Genomic DNA, 23,617 nt, shown 5'->3' with positions numbered 1-23,617 from the left:
TTATTTCATTAAAAATAATAATAAACTGAAAAAATTACAATCATTATTTGTCAAAATTGACTATCAAATTAACTCAAATTTCACAGTTGATAACTGCCAATTGAATTTTGAAAATCTTATAAATAACTTGTGCAAGGCACATACAATAGTACAAATTACAGTTTATATATTTCTTGCTAAATGAATTATAATTTCATAGTAACCAAGTTTTATTATCAACTACCAATTCAATTTTAAAAATCTTATAAATAACTTGCACAAGGCACATACAATAGTACAAATTGCAGTTTATATATTTCTAGCTAAATGAATTATAATTTCATAGTAACCAAGTTTTATATTTAAACATTCTTTTCCAATCTTTGCCTTTGAAATTTTACTTCATCTCATACAAAAATATTATTAAATAATAAATTGATAAACTTGAAAGACATTCCAAAACAAAATTTTGATTAAAAAAAATTATCAAACTACAAACAAGCTAATTAAGCAAAACTCCAAGTTTCCTACTTTCTAACAAAGTCAACTCATACAAAGAAGCATGAAAAGGTTATGCAAAATAGACAAAATCGGCTCCTCTTGCCGGGAGATGATAAATCGTTTTGATTCGAGTCTTAAGTTCAGTGGCTTTCATCATTGACAAAGACCTGCGCCAAGGCAATGATCGGTAGCTGATCCGAAAAGATGATTTGTGACTGAGACAAGGCCCAGACTCCTATGGGAGGCAGCGGTGGGGAATTTTCCACAATGAGCGAAAGCCAGACGAAGAATGACTATATGAAGCTTGAATATCATTTCCAAAACTACTTGACTATCATTTTCATTTTTTTGAAAACAAAGTCAAAGCTTCAAATGTTTAATTTAGGAAAGACAGATAGAAAAAAGAGAATAAAATTGAACTACAAGTGTTCCTTATGCTTCTATGGATAAAAATAAATTACAAAATCTCCCCTTTATTCAGTATCAGAATCTGGGTCTCCATCCACAATATCAGGAAAATCATCTTCATCCGCCAGTGCCTTATCATGTTCCAATTGAAAAGCAAATTCCTCAAAAATATTAGAGCCTGAGGTTCTATGCCATAAACTACTACTCGGAGAAGAGAATTTGAAGTCTTTATTAACCGAGCTTCCATGTCTTGATTCCATATGACTGGCTTCATTATGAGGAATGGAGTTGTCTGAAACAATCTTCTCAGACACTTTATCATCAGCTACATCACCGCGAGTTTCAACCACGGGGATGTTTGTGGTGCAAGAAACAGTTTCTTGAAATTGCACCACAGATTCTCCTGGTTGATCTGACTTGAAATTGGTTTCATCCTCAACAGTTTTCATCTCAACATCTGCACAAGTGGCAGTCTCAGACACCATCTCAATCCTCTCCTGTATATTGGTGTCGGAAGATACATGCACGAAAAGCACTTCAGGATCACTAGCTCTGCAAGCTTCAGAAGGCTCCTGGGTGTATTTTGTATTTTTATCCAATGATTCACCAACTTCATTGTCATTTTCAAGCCATCTTGCACACAGATCATCATCATAGTCAGGAGGAACTTGCGGTAAGCCATATGGCGTATTGTGGCTCCAACCAAAATATCCATGTTGGAGATTACTATGAGCTTCACCAAAGGAACTGTTATTTGCATAGGCATAATCTACCATTGGAAGTGCCCTAGGATGTATAAGCACCTCCAAGGTTAACAGAGCATGGGCACAGAACTCAGCTAGTTTAGTTCCAGTTTGTTGCCTCCCTGCAAACAAGGATTCCATGTTGTTCAAGCAAGCAGGAAGAAGGATAAAAATAAAATTTCATGAAATTGTAGGTACATACAAGGAAGATTTACATGTTCATCAGACAGTCATATCAGGAACCTAAAATGCTATTTTTATTTGATCATTCTATATTCAATAATAATAAAAATAAATATGGGAAGTGGATATTTATAATGACAGGAATTTTATAAATATACCTTGTGTACAAGATCCTCCCTATTACTAAATCCTTTCAGATACATATACCAATGAACATCTAACAAATTACCAATACTAATACCAAAATAAATAAGAACAAAAGAAATTCAAAATGATATATAGAGAAGTACCTCTACGGAAAAGTTCAAGACCCTGGGCTAAATATGGAGGTCGTACCCGAGCAAATGAAAGTAAAGATACCAATAAAGCACGCAATGCAGCAAGCTGCAACTCTGTGGTAGTTGCAGCAGGTTCCTTTTGTTGAAACACACTTCTTTCTTCACTAACTGATCCTTCCTTAAAAGAGTCCATTGCTGTGACTAACAAGAGGCTATCAACTTTTGATCTCCATGGTTCAGATTTTAAAGCACCAGCCTGTGAAAAATTATTGAAAATTCATACAGTTCCCTTAAAATTGAGAAGAAAATTGAGATCTCAAGGATCACTTTTGTGTCCCCTTAAACTTGAGAAGACAATTTCAAGGATGGATTTTAGGTGAAAATTTCATCCCTAAATGTTTCAGGTCAATATTAAGGAAGATACTGAACTTATTCCACAGGTACAAAACAAAAGACTGTTGTATGCACTTCAATATTTTATCCCATTTAAAACAGAACATCTTTTCCTCGTTTTTTATTTTTGTTATGTCATTTTGCCTAACATATATAAAGGAAAATATTAGGATAGCCATTGTGTTAGGATTCTTATTATGCTTGGTGTAACTGCACTAGGTTTATGATAATCATATAACAGGCCATTGTTTGCATCACAATTATTCAGTCACATTACTTAAAAGATATTTCCTTTATCCCTTTCCATCCATCCTACAATTTTAACACAAACTATGAACAAGAATAGCCATTTAAGGTACGGAAAGGTTGATGAAGAAACAAACACCTTTAGTTATTTTACATTAAAGATACTAAGATACATACATACCACAGTAATAAGAGATTCCAATGTCTCAAGTGCAGCAATCCTCAGAGAAACTGGAGTCAATGGACGATTCTTGGGAACTTCCACACTCAAACCACCTTCACCATGCTCTTGAAGAGAACCAGTTGTACTGCTGTGCTTCCGTTTTCTATGAATTGGCAGTAGCAGTGCTCCAGCAGAAGCATTTGAATTTGAACCATTTAATATGCCACTATTCTTATGCTCAATAATACTTAAATCAGCAAAAGCATTGTTTATAACTTCCTGTGCAAGGTATAAAGCCATTCCTGTTCAAGAGGACTAATTAAAAAGTGACACTAAGTATGGTCAAATTAAATACAGCTTAATCACGGTCAAATTAAATACAGCTTAATCACGCTCAAATTTTATGTACCAACACCCATGGTTATGAGCAAATTCCTTGTGACTGAATAGACCTTAATCCTTAATTCTGGCAGTTTACATGTCTTGAAGTACTTTGTAATGATACGTACAATATAGGCAGCATGTGGTAATAGTTGACTGCAATACAAATATTGGCAATAAGTAGAATTCTTCACTCTTGCAAAAAAATAATTACATGAAAGATATATCAGAGGAAAAAACTTGGAAGTCATGCTTAGAAACAGGACCAGAGCACCATAACAGTGCAGGATAGCTCTTGGATGATAAAATACACATTATAACAGAGATCATCATTAATGGCATTAAAATAAAAAGACAAACACACTATTCTAAAATGTCAAGGTTTCAAGAATTTTACATTTAATTAACAAAGCTCTCAACCTCATTTCTTTTTTTCTGTTTAGCCTATTTTTTTTTTAAGGGAGACAGAAAGGCTATCATGTAGTCATACCTGCCCATGGCCTTTATGATAGCCGTAAGCAATTCCAAGCTACTCAAGTGCAAAACTGGAAGTTCTGAACAAATGTTCTCTTGCTGCTTGGCAGTCATGAATGGCAATGACATTTGTGGCAAAGAGCCATTTACCATCAGAATTCTCTCAACAAAGCCCAATAACAGGCGAACAGGCACATTTACCTAACATTGTCATATTGCATTTTGTCATTGTTTTCCCAAACTAAGAATACACAAAACTAACAATCAATTGTAGGAACACAAATTGGATAAACTAAACAGTACCTTAACAGGATATGAATTTTTAAGCAACAGACAGCAGCCAAACATAAGTCTAGAGGCATTAGACATCAGTGATTGCTCAGATGTTTTTGATGCCTTGTTAAGAACTTTTTCTGCCAATATATAGCCTCCTAATGGTGGTGGAGGATGTTTTCCTGGCAAAACCAACAGCCTAGTAACCTCATTACGCAGGGTTTCTGCAACACATGGAAAAAGATGATCACAAACTGCTTTTAATAGAGGCTGTTGTGAAACAGATAATACCAATATCTACCTTCTTCTAGACCATGAAAGGCTAAATTTAATTGATCATTTATTAACACCAAAATTTTCTGCATCATCACAGACCAGCTTTCTTCATCTCCTTTTGATTTTGGAAGCAGTGTGAGGCAATGTGCGAGTTTCTAGATGTACCCAAGCAGATAACAGAACACATCAAATTAAGACCATGTGGGTATTTTTTTAAAATTTATCAGAACATTTCCATACAAAAACTGAGAATTCAACATTAAGGACCAGGCATACTGCTAAACAAGAAAAAAAAATAGAATAAAAAATTCATAAATGGTGCTCCCAGTATGATGAATATTGACTAAGCAAACTGTGGCAGCAGGTAGAATTGTTTTTCCTTGTTTGGAAGTTGTATAAAAAAAGGAATGGAAAATATAAATTTACAATTACAAAATGATCCCTTCTGAAAAAATGTATAAAACAAAATAAAAAGTAAAATTATTTTTTAAGCAAAATGTGGCTGCTACAGACATACAGAGGCAGACAAACAGTCCCTTTCCATCTGTTCTACCAACTATCCAAGCATACCCTAGAGAGAAGCTCTTTGAAATTTGATGAACACATTACCTTTGACATATCTAGACTGCATCCTCCAGACAAAAGTTTTAAAGCAATAGCAGATTCAACCTGCATAAATTTAAAGCACTCATCAAAATGTGAATGCAGCACCAGGGGAGCTTGAATAGTTTCCTCAACATTTTCCCTCATAGAAGCAACAAACATAATTGGTAACAACCACATGCAAACATGTTGTCATGTTCATTATCTTTCAATCATGCAGAGATAGAGAAACACCAAAGAGAACTGACTAGAATAAGAAAATCAGTGTCAATACAAGAGCATATGCAGATACAATCTACAAAAGCATCAACATCCCAATTATGTAAATCTTAGATGCATCCCTTGTATGTTTGATGACTCATTTTTAAGATTAATAAAGTAAATATAAAGAAATACGGCTTTACTATCTTTTTAATCCTTAAACTTTTCAGAATTTCTGTCTTAAGTCCCTTAACTTTTTCATTCTAATTTTAGTCCCTTAACTTTTTTTCCGTGGTTGAGGGCGAGCCCTGGTGCAGCGGTAAAGTTGTGCCTTGGTGACCTGTTGGTCATGGGTTCGAATCCGGAAACAGCCTCTTTGCATATGCAAGGGTAAGGCTGCGTACAACATCCCTCCCCCATACCTTCGCATAGCGAAGAGCCTCTGGGCAATGGGGTACGAAGAAAAAAAAAAAAAAAAAACTTTTTTTCCGTGGTTACTTTTAGTCCTTTAAAAGAAAAGAGTTAAGGGACTAAAAGTAAGGACAAAAAAAGTTAAAGGACTAAAAACAGATAAAATAAGTTCAGGGGCTAAAAACAAAAATTCTTAAAAGTTTAAGGACTAAAAAGACAATAACCCAAAAATACATTAGGAAAATAAAACCTGGTTAGAACAATTTAATAAACATAATTATATCCTAAGTATTTGTTTTATTAAAAAAAAAAAGAATTGTATTGAGAAAGAGAGGAGAAATACTGACGATAAAAATAATCCTCTACAGCTAAAAAATGCAAAGAGAAGAACATAAATTAAGAGCATGAAGCATGTAGCACAACATGCCGATCTCTCTGAATATATCTACAGTGTCAGCATGTCAATATTTGCCAGCCTAATGATAAATAATGTCACAGTTTACACACACAATCACCATCAATCTAGGAGCAAAAGGAACATAGTATAAGTCAAAAAATGAAAGATAATGGTGAAATTAAAAGAAAAGGAACATATCAAAATTACCATTTGAGTTTGAAGTTTTGCTCTGGTAAAACAAGTATTAAAGCAGGTAGTAGACTTCTAAGAAAAAAAAAGTTCTAATCATGCATGCAGAAATTAAGGACTTGCAAAAAGGGAAGGAGAGAAGCTTACACTATCATAATGATTACGAATAGAAAATGGGAATGAAGTTATTATGGTACATAACAAATGAACTGCAGCATCCTGCATACACCACAATTCAAATAATAAAAAAGTTGTAAGCAAACAAAGCATATAATTTCCATCCAAGGAAATGGCATATGAGAATTGACAAATAAAAGTGTCTAGTGTCAAGAGCACACAAAGAATATCTTATATTTAAAGATTTGTCTGCAACACTGCATTCAGAAAAAACTTTTTGTCTTCCGCATTTGCTAAGTTTAATTTAACACAAGACATTTTCATCTCTTAGTGTATACCTATGCATGAGTATGAGAGAGAGGTTTTGAGGAAACTGTTGCATGCATGCTTACAATAGTTTAGTTATTCTTTCTGATTATATTATTTTCATTATGTGATGAACTAAATGATTCTGTCCATCAACATATACTGTATATTGATAATGTTTCACAAATAATGATATCAAATGCAATTCTATGATATGCCCAAACCAACTTCAACCCAAGAATTTCTCCCTTGATTATTATTAAGCACTTACCCATATTGCCTCTGAGTTCTCATCATTCAAGATCTTCAAAGTAGGCTGAACAACTTTCACAGCACAGGAAGATGAATCTTTCTTGATCTTAGGATATCCACCTAACCTATTTTGCAACAGAGAGTTAGTACAGGTAGCTGCAAGCTATTTTAATGAAGACAGATTCACCAGGACTAAGATAATGGCTCCAAGATTGTACTAATTAGATTCAAAATGAATAGTAATAAGTGAAAAAAATATTCCACAGAATAAATATTGGAAATATTTAAACATTAAGACCAAATGCATGTCTATATTAATTTTGTTTCTATAGAGGTTCTGGGAGCTATATTTAATCAGAAATTTAGTAAGCAGTTAATTAGATGGAATGTCAAATTTAAGCAACTTGAAAGAACCAACCATTGTTCTCAAACTTGCAAGTTAACTTTTAAACTTGGCCAAGCTTAAGAGTTTAGGTTCACAAATCATGCCACCTCGCTAACAAACTCGAACAGTCAGACTTGAACAAACTCAGCTTGACTCCATTAGGATCAGATAAACTCAGTCAATCAAACTAGTGATTCCACAGTCAAGTTTACAAGTTTGCATGAGGAGCTGAAACAGCTCAAAAATGCCCAAAATGGGACCATTTAGTTAGGTCCTCTCTGTTTTTTTGGTTCTATTATGCATTTGCTTCCCTATTCATGACACCTCTAATTTGCCTCTTTCATGATGACCATAATTCTGTAACTTAAAGATTCCTTTGGACCAGTCTCCATTGACACCGATTGTTCCTCCAGCAAACCTCCAAGCTGCGCAATGTTCACTTGCGGGCGGGCAAGGTGTAGCTATGATAACCACCCGCAAACTGCAACCCCTTCAAATCAATAACGAGCAGTCAAGCACAACCCCAGCAAAGATGCAAATTTGCAACAACCACTCGCTTGGTTGCCCACCTGCAAATCAGCAACCCTTGCAATATGGCATGAGGGCTGTAATACTTGTGATCTGTGAATGTGATATGCAACTGCTTGTTTGCTCACTTGCTTGGTATCAACAAGGTAGCAACTACCTCTGGCCTCTAACTGGTTGCTTGACTACAATTCTGAAACTGAAATTGTGAACAAGGTTCCCTCTGCCCTCTACATGAACAAGGTGCCTTTGTTCCCTTTTTTTCTTTCTGGACTTGCAGTATTTGTTGAGAATTGAGAACTGAGATCACTCTGAAAGTGTGAACTGTGATAAATGATATCCCCAGTTTGTTTAGTTTATAATTTACAAAATGTGATAAGTATAACGGCAAGTTTCACATTGGTTGTTGAGGGCCTAACACAACCCTATGAACCCTCCCTTTTTACATTGAGTATAATTTAAGGTATTATATTTAATTTAGATACTATGATTAATTTTTGAAATAGTTTTTTAATTAAGTAAACTCTTGTAAATTTATGAGTCAAGTTTATGAACCCTCCAAGTGTTTAGGCAGACTCAAGTTTGACAACCTTGACCTCATCCTATTGATTATAGAGTATAATGCATACACAGAATAGTAAATTAATTACGGGCAATGTATGTGGCAACCACACAACAGCTTGCAGACAAACAGAGAGAGAAAGAGAAATTTATAGCAAGGGATTCAATTAATAGGAAACTCTTTTGGTGGGAAAAGAAATACTCTAACCTTGCAAATAAATCAGACATCGAAGCACAAGCAGCTACCCTCACTAAATGAGAATCTGCAGGTGACTGTTTTAAATAAAGATCAAGTAACACATTACAATTGTGCATAACAAAAGTAAAATTTTTGCAGAGATTTGACAAAAGATGCATATAAACAAGAGCATAACTTTAAAATATTCAAATGTGAAGTCCAAGACGAAAGATAAAGACATCGTATCAGATAAATGATGTTTAACATTAATCAGTAACATATCATGTAGAAAAAAAAATAGGGTCCTTATCATCCAACACAAGAAAGGAAGCTTCACGAACTCAAGAATGCCTTACAGAAAGAATAAGCACATTTGGTAATCCCAAAAGGCATCAGCCAAAGATAGATAGCTGATTTACAAATTACTGGCGGAATGCCTTTAATCTGTAAAGGCAAACCTATAGATTTTCTTAAACAACAAATTGAATAGTACCATATCATGAAATTCAAAATGGTATGGATTAGATTAAGCCTTCTTTCAAGTACTAGCACTGGCTTACATGTTGTGCAGGATAACATACAAAATATAACAGGTAGAAAGTATCAATTTTTTTTTAGATCCAGGATTGGACCCAGGGATATCCCCATAGCCAAAAGCCGTGGGACTACTTCCCCGAGAAGTATAGCACCAGTTAAGGGACAACTCCTCTAACCACAGATGCTGCTCTATTTGCATAACAAGGGATCGAAATTCGAACCCCGTCACATGCTTAAAAGACCCAAGCTACTAGCCACCACTAGTGAGCATCACTCAGGTCTAAATTCATCAACTAGACAACTACCCTAAACAACAGCATATCTACATTGAACACCACTTCATATCCCCAAAAACAGAAAATTCCAGATAGCAAAAGAACCATCCACATGCATATCAAAAGAACAACTCGGTACCTGTAGAAAAGACAGCAACTTTTGGAACCACACAGAGTAAGATTCTAGGAAACGCTCAGAGCTGCACTCTTCACAAGTAACCCCCAACAGGGAGATACCCGCCCAGCATTTATCTGGCTACAAAAGAAAAAACGCACCCATCTCAACAAAAAAAATAATATCACTAAAAACAATAAGAAAAGTGAAAAAGTTGCGTTTTTTTTTTTTTTTTTGTTACCATGGTGGTAGAAAGGAGGGAGTAAATGAGGTTGAGCCAGGAAGCGAGTGCGGATTTCCATGCTTCGATGAGTTTGGGGCGCGTGGAATCTGCGAAAGACTCGGAGAGAAGAGAGTGCGTTTTGATCAACGAAACGACCTTGGAGAGTTCTGAAGGGTTCGAAAAAGGGCGTTTCTCGTCCGGGAGGTGGTCTCTGATGAGGGTTTGAAGCAAGCGGGGTTTGAATGCAACGTCGTACATGTTCCCAAAGTGGTCGAAGGCCGCCATTGGAACCCTGCAACCTCGGAGTGTGCTGCTGCGGCGGCGCGAAAACGAAGTGAACTGGGAAAGGAAAACAAAATCTTATGCTTAATTTCTAACGAGTCGGGTCGGGATGAAGTTGGTCAAATCAAGTTTATTCTTTCTTAACATGTTGGGTCAATCGGGTTGGTTGGCACTCATCATTATTATTTCAATAAATATTCAATTTAATTCTTAAATTTGTTAAATGTTAATAGTTAAATGTCTGAAAAATGAGAAAAGAAAGAAAAAGATAAAAAAGAAAAAGACTAGTTGTCAAAAGAAACACAGAAAAAGAAAAATTAGTAAAAATTTAATCTTGTATGTGACATTTTAATCTCATTGATTTCGTATTATATATGACACTCTTTTTTATGACCGATAAATTCAAAGGTGTCGTTAGATACTTTTGTTTGAATTAATGAGAAAAGTAAGATAATTTAATCTTTCTTATATATTCAGAAACAAATTTTTAATTTTATATCTTTTAAGAATCTAATTATGTGCGTTTGATAAATTCAATGATGAAATTAGGTATTTAAGGGTGTTTTGTTTTACCTAATTGTTAGAATGTTATTTAGAAACGTACTTGGTTACATTTTCATATTTTTTTTAAAAATAAATAAAAGAAAGTAAAAAAAAAAAAGTTATGTGTTTGAGAATAATTATTTATATTTTCATGGAAATATCACTTCGTATTCCTATTTATGAGAATTAAAGTATATAAAATATATGACAAAAAAGTTATAACATTCTCAAAAATCAACCATACTTATGAATAATTTTTCGAAACATACAACAAACATAAGAATACATTCTCACATTTACATTCTAGAAATTAACTTTTAATTTGTGAAATAAATACACTTTAAGGAATACGCTCTAAGGGGATGTTTCTCATGAATCACATTACCATAAATATTATGATTAAGAAAGTTATTTTTTATATGTTTAAATATGTATTTGGTTAGATTTTCGTATTCTTTGGTTATCTTTTAAATTTTAAAATAATTTAAAAAAGGAAATCGCTTACTTTATTTCCATGAGAATATCATTTTATTTTGATTCTCATGCGAATAAAAGTGTATCAATTTATGATAAGAAAAAAAGTTATAACATGTATAAAATTAATAATATTCAGAAATAATTCTTCAGAACTTATAACAAACATGAAAGGGTAACATTCCCATATTTACATTCAGAGACAAATCGACTTTTAATCCATTTAACAAACTCATCTTAGCCTTAATATAAAAGTAATGCGAGACTACTTTTGTGCACCTGTAGCCCCTCAACACTCGTGGAGGTTCATGCCATCCCCTTTATTTAATATTTTCAATTAATTGTAATTATGACTATTATTAATATATTGCAATACTTAAGTTTATTTAACACAAACAAGAAGCAAGAGTATTAATTCAGTTGATAAGTTAACAAATTATTAATTTGTTATTTTTTACAAACATGTAATATTCATTTTAAATAATTTAAATTTCGTATATTTTAATCACAAATATGAGTAATTTTTTATAAACTAAACTTTAATTACACATAAATTTATAAAATAATTATAATTAATAATTCTTTTAAAATACATCATAAAAAAATTCAAAACAAAAAAATAAAGTAACACGTTATGGATATATTTGGGGTGGCTGTCAATTTTTTTTTTCAAATTTAATTTTCAAAATAAAATATGTTCAACAAAAATTAAACTAAAATAGTTTTTAATTCATTTTAAAATACTTTCACATTCATTTTAAAAATTAAGAAAAAAAATTGTGAATTTAGTTTTTAATTTTAAGAAAGCTCACACTTTTTATATTTGACAAATACTCTTCCTAGTATTTTCATCACCATTATCATTACCTTCATCACAACTATTGTGGTCACTACCATTGTCAACATTATTACTACTATTTTCATCGCTATCATTACCATCAGTTTCACTTTTATCGTTGTCGTCGTTGTCACACCGCCACTATTGATCAGTATTGTTGTTGTCGTCATCGACATTGCTATCACCAATAGGAGTGATCTTGGGTTCCATTTGCCAAACCTATTTCCCAATCCTATCAAAATTTTGCATGTTGGGTTAGGTTTGTGTAACTTTTTTTGCAAACCCAATCTAACTCAATCATAAATAGGTTGAGTTGATCTGAAAATTTTTAAAATATTTTTTTTTATAAAAAATTAGAACAACAATTTATTTTTTATTAAAGTTTTTTTAAGTATATAATAATTAAATGCACTCAAAAGATATCAAATTGTGAAAACAGATGATTAATAAAATTAATAATTTTAATGTTAATACAATATTTTTATTTTAGATATAAATAAAATATGATATTAATATGTGGAAAAATAAACAAAATCAAAATAAAGTTCAAAACAACTTAAAAAAGAAAAAAAATCACAAATGGTTTAATTTAATAATTTAATAAACTATGTGAACTAAATATTACTAATATGTTTTGTATTTTATAATTAATTTTTAAATAACAAAGTTATATGGTATGAGTTGGATTGAATTCAAAGAATAGAATCCATTACTCAATCCTTTATGATCGAGTCTTAATCGTGTTCGACCCAAATACTTTAGAAACTCAATCCAATTTAAAGGCGGGGTTATAAGTTGATCTGGAATCATAAACATCCTTAATCACCAACTACCACTACTTGCATTAGCCATCATCACCTTCCTTATCATTTTCATCACTACCACATAATAGTACATTTAAACTAATTTTCATAGGATAGAAAACTTTTTAAATAATTTTAGTTTGAAATTAAAAATCGAAAAAAAAAACTAAAATTGTGTCGGTTGTTTTTGAAAAACTTAAAATTCAACTAAAAAAATACCTAAAAGGAGCCCCTAAGAAATCAAGTTTTCAAATTAATTTTAAGGATGATGCATTAATAGTATAAAATGATTTCATAGTATCATCCAATTAGAGACCATCATGTATAAACAAAATTGTTAATTTTTATAATAATCACTTTAAAAGTTATACAAATAATAATTTATGATTAAATGATAATATAAATCTATTTTAAATTGTTAATACATAGTTATTAAACTCACAATGATTAACAATAAGAAGATCTTTAATAATGATAATAAGTTGTGATGACATATTTTCCAAATCTCTAACAATAGTAGCAAGTTGTGATGACATATTTTCTGAATCTCTAACAATAGTAACAAATTGCATGTATAAAAATAAATAGTAACAAATTGTGACCAGATGTATTTTTTGATGAATTGAATGTAAATAAAATATCTAACCCAAATGATTATAACATCACAAATTCACAAAATATTTGATTTTTGTGGGCAAACACAAAATTAATGATAAATTGAATGACTTAACTAAACTAAGATATGGAATAAACTCAATTGAGAACGGGCAGTCAAACAAATCTTTGCACTTGGAGAAGGAAACAAATGTGTGGACATTCCGGTACTTGAACATCATAAAACAGCAATTTGCAAATTCGAGAAATACCACTCCATGACATTTTTAGTGTTCAATTTGCCCGTTTCTCAATTTTCTATTTTCTTCATTTTGTTTGCTATTACCATGCACTAAAAAAACCTAATTCAATGTATTTTTGTTTAGTGCGTGTTAGGAAATGCATTGCCAATACACTAATAGTGTTTTTTCACGTCCAAACCGTACTGTTTATGTAAAAGTTAGTATTCTTTACATCAAGTGAATGCACATCACTCTCCTCTGACGCTCAAAGTAAACACGAAGTTAATAAACTTGATTTCAATTTGACAAAACAAGCAAATCAAAAGATCATAAAATATGATTGGATGAAATTTGTTTCTCACTCAACATTAAACCAATCCACCTCTTCTATACATCTATTTTTTTATAACAAAATTTAGAAAATTCATGCAAAAATAATTTACAAAAAAAAAACCCAAACGCACGTGGACACAACTTCTTTTCATAATTCTACAAAGGTTTGGTCAAGTACCTTTGTGTGAAATGATCCCTACACTAACAAGATGAGGTGTTTGTTGTACCTGAACCTTATTTAAAAATTTCACTTTGTGTTGTCTAATAACAAAAACAGAAAATCTCCTATGGATATTCCACTCTATTTTCCGAAATAGTCCAAAGTTGGCTATTGCCGTAAATTGACACATGATCCAATAGCAGAAGCACAAGCCAAGGGTAAAACCGAAAATTTACCGAAATTTAGGGCTGAATATATATTCAGAGGTGGCAACTGGCATCGGCAATAGAAGAGAATTTTGGGTTTTGCTGTTTTTTTTACACTCAGAAAAAACAGAGAAACACAAACACGAGCGAGAGCAGCGAGCGAAGGAAAGGAAAAAACAGTTTGTTCGAGAACTGACCCCAGAGATCTTCTCTTTACGTGCTCATGTGAGGACCCAATTCTTCTTCTCCTTCTTCCGGTGCTTGGATCTGCACTTTTCGGTGTTTTCTTTCATTCTCGCAAGCGAACTCGGTCACGGGTTAATTCCAATTTTGCGCGCTGGTTTTTCCCGCACGACAAAAAGGTTCCCCTTTTCTTCGCAATCTTGGGTACCCTTTTCGAAAAATTGGAGTTTTTCGCTCTAACAATTCCAATTTTGCGCAGCTTTCGGGAAGTATTTGTTGGGTGGTCGAAGGTCGAGAAAGGTTCTAGATTGACGTGGCTTTGGTTCGTTTGAATCCTGAAGGGGTTTGTTTGTTCGAAACCCACAATTCGCCCACTTCATGTGAGTTTTCTTCATTGTTTCAATTCCTACACGAGTTTTTTTTGTTTTTTTTTTAACATTGCGTTTGAATATTTCTCAAAGGTGGAAATTGAGAGAGAGTTGGGATTAGAAAACGATTTTTGGCTGAAATCCGTGCAGATTGTTGATAACTGTTTGAAATTAGTGTTAGTATTCTAAAATTTGCATGTGTTTGTGTGAATTGTAGTGTTTTCCTTCATGGATTTTTTCCCCCATTGCCAAAAGTGCTCTTCGAGGACTAACCTGGTCTTAAGGTGGTGAATAAGTAATGCCCTATTAAAATTGGTGACTCTAGGGTTTGATTTCTTGACGTTTCTGGTAAAATTTGTGGAAGGATACAGTCTACTTCCGCCGCTGGTCACAATCGAGTTTTCTCTTTTTTGAAAGCAGAAACTTTTATCTTTTCAAAGCCTAATTAATCAAGTTCCTGTCACCCTAATGAAAATTAAAGGGAAAAGCATGAATTTGAGTCATTAGTATAAGCGAAATTAAAGTAATTACAACTAATCATCTAAGTTTTAAGCATTGTAGTCAATAGCGCACTATAGTGGTGCTACAGCGGGATAGCAAAAGAGCAGAAGGGCTGCTATTGGATTCTAATAGTAGAGTGGTTTTCAATTTCAACGACAGCCAAAATAACGGCTTTTTGTGCGCTGTAGTGGTGCTACCAAAATAACGGCTTTTTGTGCGCTGTAGTGGTGCTACCAAGATAACGGCTTTTGGCGCGCTAAAGTGGCGCTACCAAAATAACCCATTTTTTACCCATGGAACATCATTGTTAATCATCTGAGTTTTAAGCATAGTAGTCAATAGCACACTAGTGTTGCTACAGCAGGATAGCAGAAAGGGCAGAAGGGCTGTTATTGGATTCAAATAGTAGAGCGGTTTTCAATTTCAACAACGGCCAAAATAACGGCCTTTTGCGCGCTGTAGTGTTGCTACCAAGATAACGGCTTTTGGCGCGCTAAAGTGGCACTACCAAAATAACCCATTTTTTACCCATGAAACATCATTGTTAATCACCTGAGTTTTAAGCATAGTAGTCAATGGCGCACTATGATGGTGCTACAGCGGGAAGAGCAGAAGGACTGCTATAGGATTCAAACAGTAGAGTGGTTTTCAATTTCAACAACAGCCATAACGGCCTAAATAACAGCTTTTTGAGCGCTGTAGTGGTGCTACCAAGATAACGGCTTTTGGCGCGCTAAAGTGGAGCTACCAAAATAACCTTTTTTTTACCCCTGAAACATCATTGATTGTTTAATTTTAGGGTAAAATATTCCACAAAAAATTACCTTTGGTTTAACCTCTATTTCTTCACACTTTACACAATTACTTTTTATCCTGTATTACGCTTTTTCTTCTTCCTATAGACTTCCCAATTCATATTTTCCTATTTATTTTATATCTAAGTTGTTATTTTCTTTTTTTAATTAATTTCACCATCATCTTTCCTTTTTTGACTTCATTACCATGTTCTTATTGCTCTTAGATTGATGGTGATTGTGCGTATAAACCGTAAATTTACCACAAATTTCTTTAATTTTGGGTTTTTCGTTTTGTTTTTGATTATTTATATGTCTACTATAAATATTTACTTTGTATTATAACATTTAAAATAGCGATCATGGTGCTATCTTGCTATCCGAGATTGATAACAGAGTTAGATGCTACGTACTGGTATCTGAGATTGATAACTATCGTTTTAAGGTTATTTATTTCCATAAAATGAGCAAAAAAGATATCTGCATATCAGCTACTCATTTGGCTACGCAAGCACGGCCTTCTAGAAACCCTAAAGTTTTACTTTTTGAGAATTCATTGTTTTTTTCCCCTTCATTTTAGATTTGGATTATAAATGAATCATAGTATCCAAATGATTGAAATGAATACGTCCTTTGATTATATAAGTTACTTCTGGTCATGTTAATTTGTGTATTTTTAGATCATTATAAATGGTGCATATATTGTAATAGTGGTGTGGAGCGGCCATGGGCTGCTACAAAGTTTGATTAGCCATGCACATTTTGAATAGCAGCATAGAGGCTGCAATTATGGTCGTAGTGCTAGTGAAGTTTTTCGAAAAAATTGTTTTGCCCTTGGAATGACATTTTTTTTGGGGGGTGGGGGGGAGCAAAGTTGAGATTTCTCTTCCCCTTTAAAAAACAAAAACACTAATTGGATGATGGCTTTGTGTGCGATATGGGATTCTCTGGCAAGATTTCTGACCTCTGGTGTTTGAAAATTTAAATTTCTGTAGATGGGGGAAAAGATAGGTAGGTCATTATTGGCCATGACAACTCTGTGGATCTTATAAATCATTTCAAATTTATAACCATGCTATGAGACTGAGTTCTTCTTCAAGTGACCACTTCCTGTTACAAATGTAAAATTCCACAGTGCATGTTTTGTCTGCTGAGAGATGGGGCAGCTTTGTTGCATGTTTAGTTTTTTTCTATTCTATACATTTGTGTTTTATTAAATGCTTCTGTGGATACCTTATCGACTCGTACTGTATTTTCCTTATTTTTTTCTTTAATATAATTTTTACCTTTCTATCATAAAAATCTCTGCCCTTATATGCAGAAATATATTTATTTTGAAATCTTGCAATTGAAACCTCTTTTGAGTTTTGACATTTATGGATGAGAGATACCTTGTGTCATATAATAAATTGAAGTTGTTTATGGTTCAACAGCTCATGAAAGATTGACTCATGGATCCTGAAGGCAAAAAGTTTGGAGGAGGTAAAAAGTTTGTTACATTAGTGCTCTACATTATGTTATTTTACACAAATCTTTGTTTGTTGTCTAATGTTGTATTATTATTATTATTATAATATATATGCCAGTCCTGATTTCCTATCTGCATGGCATTGACTGTACAAGTTATCCAATTGGTGATACTTGTTAAATTTTCAATCAGTTAGTATTTTTAACTTGAATAGTATCTTCATTTGCCCCTTTAACAAAATTTTAACTTAGTCAATTAGTGCCTGTTGAAAATTTTTCAAATTGAATGGAAAAGGGAAAAGGGAGAATATATTAAATAATAAGAATGAATTTTTGTGATATAAAATATTAATTTTGTACTCTTATTATACTAATAATCTGGATTGATGAGATGGAAGATTCATTGTTTAGCTGAAGGATAGCATGAGGATGAATTATTTTTCAATTCAATTTTTGTGAAATTGGTTTTTCCTTTTCTTTTTGGCATTATACTATTGGCTTGGACATACATTTGTCATAAATTTTCTCATCTAACATAAAAATTGATATCAACATGTACATTGATTATATATTTTTGTACAAAGAAGATAAACTCTGTTACTCTACTTTTCAACTTTGGTATATAATAGCTTTATGCGTGAACCCACATAACAAAACATGTTGTTGTGTTTACAGAAACTCATAGTTTGCTGTTTATTTGCTTTAATGTGATCATTTCCTGGTGTATGGATGAATTTATTGGATGAAAAGAAATTGGAAAGCGTTGATATAAAATGCTCTAAGCATTTGTTCAGGATTTTGAGCCATACATTAAAATTACCCTGCAAGCTTCCCTTTTTAAAATTTTTGTTGTATTTTCTTGTGTGTATTTTTGTTTGTCATTAAAACTGTGGTTTTTAAACCATTAGGACCAAGGGAATTGACTGGTGCTGTGGATCTTATAAGTCATTTCAAATTACTACCCCACTATGAATTTTTCTGCAAGAGGTCTCTCCCTGTGTCAATTGCGGACACACACTACCTTCACAATGTTGTAGGAGACACAGAAATAAGAAAAGGAGATGGGATGCAATTGGAACAACTTATTCAGAATACATCTTCATTCAGAGATACAAATGCTCGTATACAGCCTTTTGACCTAGATGTTCTCAAGGAAGCTTTTCAATTACGGGAAACAGCTCCCATTGATTTGCCTGCTGTAAGAAATTTTCTTTGATTTTGATCATACTTAATTTGCTTTTCTTGCCGAAATCAATTGACATGCTATCACTTTTTTTTCTTCTAAAAATTAGTTGAATGTGTTCTTTTTTGACGTATATGAATGCCGCTTATTCCTTTTTTTTTCTTCCCTAATAGGCAGAGAAAGGGATTCCAACTATTGCAGGAAAATCAAAAGGTGAGAATAAAGACAAGGAGAAGAAGCATAAAAAGCACAAAGACAAGGATAAGGATAAGGATAAGGATAGGGAGCATAAGAAGCACAAGCATCGCCATAAAGACCGTACCAAAGACAAGGACAAGGACAGGGACAAAAAGAAAGATAAAAGTGGACATCGTGATTCCAGTGCTGATCACTCAAAGAAACACCATGAAAAGGTTGAGAAATTTTAGATGGCTGCATCTACATTGTTCACATTGAGAGTAAATAGTGTTCTAAAAGTCCTTCCATGCCATAACATTGCAAATTTGCTTTATGCAATTTTATTGTGTTGATCATAATGTGTTACTCGATTGTCTTGTGATTTAAGATCCGGTGGGGACATCTGTTTCATCTAGCATTTTAAAGGGGCTTTGCTCCACATTTTATTTGGACACGTTGCAAACATTTAGTTCTATTTATTAATCTTTTTTAATTCTCTATATTTCAGAAAAGGAAGCATGATGGAGACGATGATGTTAATGATGTGCACAAACACAAAAAGAGCAAGGTAATAAAGGAAAGACACCTTGTCTTAGGATAAGCTTCCAACCATTTTTCTCTCTTTTCTATATACATTTCTGAAATGTCTATCTCTTCGTATTTGATCATGTCCAATCTTTAATGCACTTCTCTGTTCAATTTTCCAATTTCATTGTAGCACAAGAGCTCAAAAATTGATGAATTGGGGGCAATTAAGGTTGCAGGCTAAAATGGTACCGTACAGTAGTTCACTTCTTTTCCTCAATTGGTTGTTGTCATTTGTTAAATTTGGAGGGGTCTTTCAATTGACATTATCAAATTTCTTGAGGTACATTTGCCACAATCTTCAGTTTATCTTCAGCCATAGTTGACGGCTTATTAATTTATGATAACGATGTCTTCTATTTTCTTGCAGGGTAGCTAGTGATCTGACTAAAGATTATCATGATGGTGAATTCACCTGACGAAGGAAAAGGATGCAGGTAAAATTGGATGAAGATAAACTTTTTTTTCCCTTTTGTACAATAACAATTACCTTATAGGATTGGCAGTAATTTGCAAAACTGTAGTCTTCTTCCTTTTCCCAGTCTTTTGGAGCACTGGATATCTCAACATGTATACATTATTTTGGTTTTTTAAAAATATTTTGTAGTGTTCTTAATTAATTGGTAGTTTAAACTAGAGGTAACAGTTTCTTGTTTATGTTAATTGAATTAACTATGGGGGGTATGTAAATTGATTGCCTTGACCTCAAGCATGCATCATCCACTATTGTGTTATGTTGATCCGTGTGGTGACATTACTATCACTGTACAAGGTTCATCAATTACCTTTGAATGAGAGAGATGGGATGAGCCTCTCCAGCAAATGGCTAGGGTTAACACACTCTAGTTAGTGTTTTTGTACTGCAAAATATCCTGTACTCATAACAGGACTATGAATGTGTTACTTTTAAGTAACCTCTTGACTATTTATTTTTTGCATCTATATATTTGGTAGTGGTATGAAATTATTTTTTAATATGAGAATATTTTTATAAAATTATATTATTTTTTTAAAAATATTTTTAAATTTTATTTAACTCCGAATTATAATTTAGGTTTGTAGTTGATAGTTTTTAGGTAGCTTTTGGATTTAAAGCGTATTATGTTTCCATAAAAGAATCTTTATACAAAAGTCTTTTTTTTACGAAGGTAATGTTAGGAGTAATTTAGTTATTTTATTAATTGAGAAAGATTTAATTTCTATATTTCATTATACAAAATTAATAATGGATTTTGTATGATACATTTTTTTAAAAGAACATATCATATATTTTTACAAAGGTCTTAATGTAAACTTTGTTTAAGTCTTGAATATCCTTGAGTCATCAGCCTTGTACTGAAATGGGCTGATTTTCAAACTATTTCTCAACTCTGAACAAGTTTAGACAAGCCAAATAAATGCCAGGTGAACTTCAAAAAGAAACTATTCATATGATTGTTGTGGAAATGGTTTTAATAATGAAGATTGTGAAGATTTGACTGCGAAAAGTGGAAGTTAAATTTCCGAGATTTGATTATTAACCTCGAGGGGGTTACATATGCTGAAGCCCAAGGCCGAGTAATGCATAACAACCTAACGGGCTTTTCTATTTACAACCCCCTTTTTTCACTGCAAACCCTTTTTTGTCATTATTTCTAAAATACCTTCACTCTGTTTTAGAAAATATAATCCCCTTTCCCTGTCCTTGCCCTCACCTGGCACCTCTTCTTTTTACCGCTGCCAGTCAGGTGGTGGCTGCCGTCCTCCTCCCCCTCTCACTTTTTAGTTCTCTTGCCTTCTTTGTTATTGCCGGCCTCATTCCCAATGCGAGTTTTAGTGCTGAGATGATTTTATTTTTTCTTGTTGGATAGTGGATTTACTGGAAACTAATTTCTGAATCTTTCGATAGATGTTTCGGATTTAGTTAGTACATTCTGAAAAAGAAATTTTGAAAGTGTAGAAAAATTTGACACTTCTGATCCGAAATTTAATTTCTAGAAGTTTAAAGTTTTTTACACATCCTGAAACAAATTTTTGGAAGCTGTCTTAGAATGAAATGCATGATTGACAACTTGCAGTGAACGAAATGTATAAGCACAATTAGAGATTAGATTGTTATTATTGCATGCCAATTCTTTAAAAGAAAAAAACATTTTTGAAAGTGTTAAATTTAAGAAGAGGTGTTTCTTGAAGGAAAACAAAAAATTACAGAAAGAGGATGGAAAGAGAATTGTTTTTTTTTACCCAAATAACACAAAAACGGACATACCATTCTTCCAACATTATTTTTCCTTTCTACTATATTTTTTTCAAACCGACTTCCCTTTAATGTTTTTATTTTTAGTTATTAGGAAGTCGAAATATAAACCCCAACTTCTTAATGTGGTATTTTTTTTTAAAAAAAATTATGGTTATATATTTTAAAAAATTATTAAATTATAATTATTTTATAAATTTTGTATAATTAAAGTTTAGCATGTATAAAAAATAATTATATTTGTGATTAAATATACATTGAAATTATTTATGAATATTAAATGTTTGTCAAAGTTATTTAATTAATTAACTTTTAACTAATAAATTTAACTAATACTTTTTCCTATTGTTTGTGTTAAATAAAATTAGTTATTACAATTAATTAAACTCTAACTCAAACTTAAAATTAAAACAATTCATTATAATTAATTGAAAATGTTACAATAAAGGGAAAAAAAATAATATCAGAAGTGTTCTCCATTGAAATATTACAATGTTTGTGTTAATTAAATCTAGCTAACACAAATAATGAACAAGTTCGTCAAATTATTTCTGATCATTTTTTTTCAATTGTTGTAATAGTTATTTAAATTAATAACAACTTTTCAATTACAATTATGACTATTATTAATTGTGATAATTAATTTTATTTAACAAAAACAATGAACATAAGTAGTATTAATTAAATTGACAAGTTAAGAATTATTTAACCAATTAATTATTTTGACAAACATGTAATATTCATCGGAATGTATTTTAATCACATAATTTTTGTGTACAAACTAAACTTTAAAAAGGCACAATTCAGATAAGGGAAGTCGGGCTATGGGGATGGGGGAAGATGGTAGAGAAATAATGTTGGGAGAGTGGTATTTGGATAAATAATTTTTCTTTATGTGTTATTTGGGCTAGAAAGTGAAGAGAAAAGGGGTGCAAATAGAACTCAAATAATTGAGAATTTTTTCTTTCGCTAGGCCTTTGTTAACATCAAGCCCAATAGTAAATGCCTATAGGCTCAGCCTTACAATGGCCCACAAATTAACCCAAATAACTGAGAATTTCTCCCTACAATAGTTCTTGAGTAAAAGCGTAAAACATTGGGCACGTTGATTAATTTGGTTTCTCAAACTGGCACATTAATTTGGTCTCTAACTACTAACATTACCAAATTGATCAATTTCATCTTTAATATAGGGATCAAATTAAATAATGACAACAATGTTAAGATTAAATTAACTATTATTAGTAGTAGTTATTAAAATCAGCAACAAAGCTACATTTTCATAACATCAATAACTAAACTAACTGGCATTTATCAAATTAAGGATTAAATTTTTTTGCTCACAATTTCAAAGACCAAATTGGTCGATGATGCCAATTTCAAAGATTTTTAAACTGATGCTTTACTCGATTTATGAGCCGTTAGAGTCAGTAATATTAGTTTTATTACTGTATTACTCTTCACGAAACTCAGTGTTAGTTTTACCTAATAAACTAACTTCAAATACGAAATCCTAAACTGCTGTTTTATTCAAAAAATATTTGACTTATTGGTGCACGAAAAACCTAGCTACTTTATCGGTTTTAGAAATGTGAAGCTCCAACGGGAGCATTGGCATTGATATGTTTAGTTAGATTTTGTTAGTATAGTCCTAAACACTTGATTGGGAAAGTCCCCAAAAGGTACAAAAACATCGCTCGTGCTAGCTATTAGGCCTAGCTACATCATAATTTTTTTGGTGGGTATATTAGGCACCATAATTTCGTAGGTTAGTAATGTTCACCACTACTTTACCATAATCCAAATGATTTCAACATTGAATTACTTAGCAAGTAACGAGGTGAAGATTGTGAACCATATGTAAAGAATTGATAGTTGAGAACTAATAATGAGTTTGAATCCTTATGAGTATAAAAAGTGTGCGATTTTATCCAAATCTAGGAGTAACTCTTCTTTTGTTTGATTATTGGTGATCTATAAGACGTAACTCTTTTTTAGAAGTAGGTACTTTATTGTGTGTGTATTTAATTGTAAATGTATTATTAATTTTAAATACAAAATACATTTTGGCATCT

The 23,617-nt window shown here is 32.4% G+C and overlaps 2 protein-coding genes across 2 annotated transcripts; one reads left to right on the top strand and one right to left on the bottom strand.

Annotated features, from left to right (window-relative positions):
• Positions 1-794: 794 nt before the first annotated feature.
• LOC100800871 (proline-, glutamic acid- and leucine-rich protein 1) lies at positions 795-9,968 on the bottom strand. The gene is made up of 13 exons (XM_003529853.5): positions 9,592-9,968; positions 9,375-9,491; positions 8,454-8,518; positions 6,794-6,899; positions 6,247-6,318; positions 4,908-4,967; positions 4,324-4,453; positions 4,053-4,246; positions 3,766-3,950; positions 3,304-3,431; positions 2,913-3,196; positions 2,105-2,348; positions 795-1,753 (listed from the first exon to the last, which is right to left on the bottom strand). The coding sequence occupies exons 1-13, from the start codon at positions 9,856-9,858 to the stop codon at positions 954-956; spliced, it is 2,652 nt and encodes an 883-aa protein (XP_003529901.1). The 5' UTR covers positions 9,859-9,968; the 3' UTR covers positions 795-953.
• Positions 9,969-13,936: 3,968 nt separating this feature from the next.
• LOC100814559 (mediator of RNA polymerase II transcription subunit 19a) lies at positions 13,937-19,903 on the top strand. The gene is made up of 8 exons (XM_003528756.5): positions 13,937-14,410; positions 14,491-14,611; positions 17,328-17,376; positions 18,270-18,559; positions 18,718-18,957; positions 19,230-19,289; positions 19,440-19,589; positions 19,677-19,903. Exons 3-7 carry the CDS (start codon positions 17,346-17,348, stop codon positions 19,488-19,490), a joined length of 672 nt encoding a protein of 223 aa, XP_003528804.1. The 5' UTR covers positions 13,937-14,410; positions 14,491-14,611; positions 17,328-17,345; the 3' UTR covers positions 19,491-19,589; positions 19,677-19,903.
• The last annotated feature ends 3,714 nt before the right edge of the window (positions 19,904-23,617 follow it).

Source organism: Glycine max, chromosome 7 (assembly GCF_000004515.6).
Source record: "Glycine max cultivar Williams 82 chromosome 7, Glycine_max_v4.0, whole genome shotgun sequence".
Taxonomy (NCBI): Eukaryota; Viridiplantae; Streptophyta; class Magnoliopsida; order Fabales; family Fabaceae; genus Glycine; species Glycine max.
The sequence above is the reverse complement of the archived record's forward strand: the minus strand, read 5'-3'. Positions and strand labels throughout refer to the sequence as shown.

Coding starts and splice junctions, on each gene's coding strand:
- LOC100800871 (XM_003529853.5), bottom strand. CDS start 9,858: ATGGCGGCCTTCGACCACTTTGGGAACATGTACGACGTTGCATTCAAA. Junction 3,432..3,765: donor ATCATAAAGGCCATGGGCAG/GTATGACTACAT, acceptor TTTGTATTGCAG/TCAACTATTACCACATGCTG. Junction 2,349..2,912: donor TGGAATCTCTTATTACTGTG/GTATGTATGTAT, acceptor AATTTTTCACAG/GCTGGTGCTTTAAAATCTGA.
- LOC100814559 (XM_003528756.5), top strand. CDS start 17,346: ATGGATCCTGAAGGCAAAAAGTTTGGAGGAG. Junction 18,560..18,717: donor CTCCCATTGATTTGCCTGCT/GTAAGAAATTTT, acceptor CTTCCCTAATAG/GCAGAGAAAGGGATTCCAAC. Junction 19,290..19,439: donor ACAAACACAAAAAGAGCAAG/GTAATAAAGGAA, acceptor ATTTCATTGTAG/CACAAGAGCTCAAAAATTGA.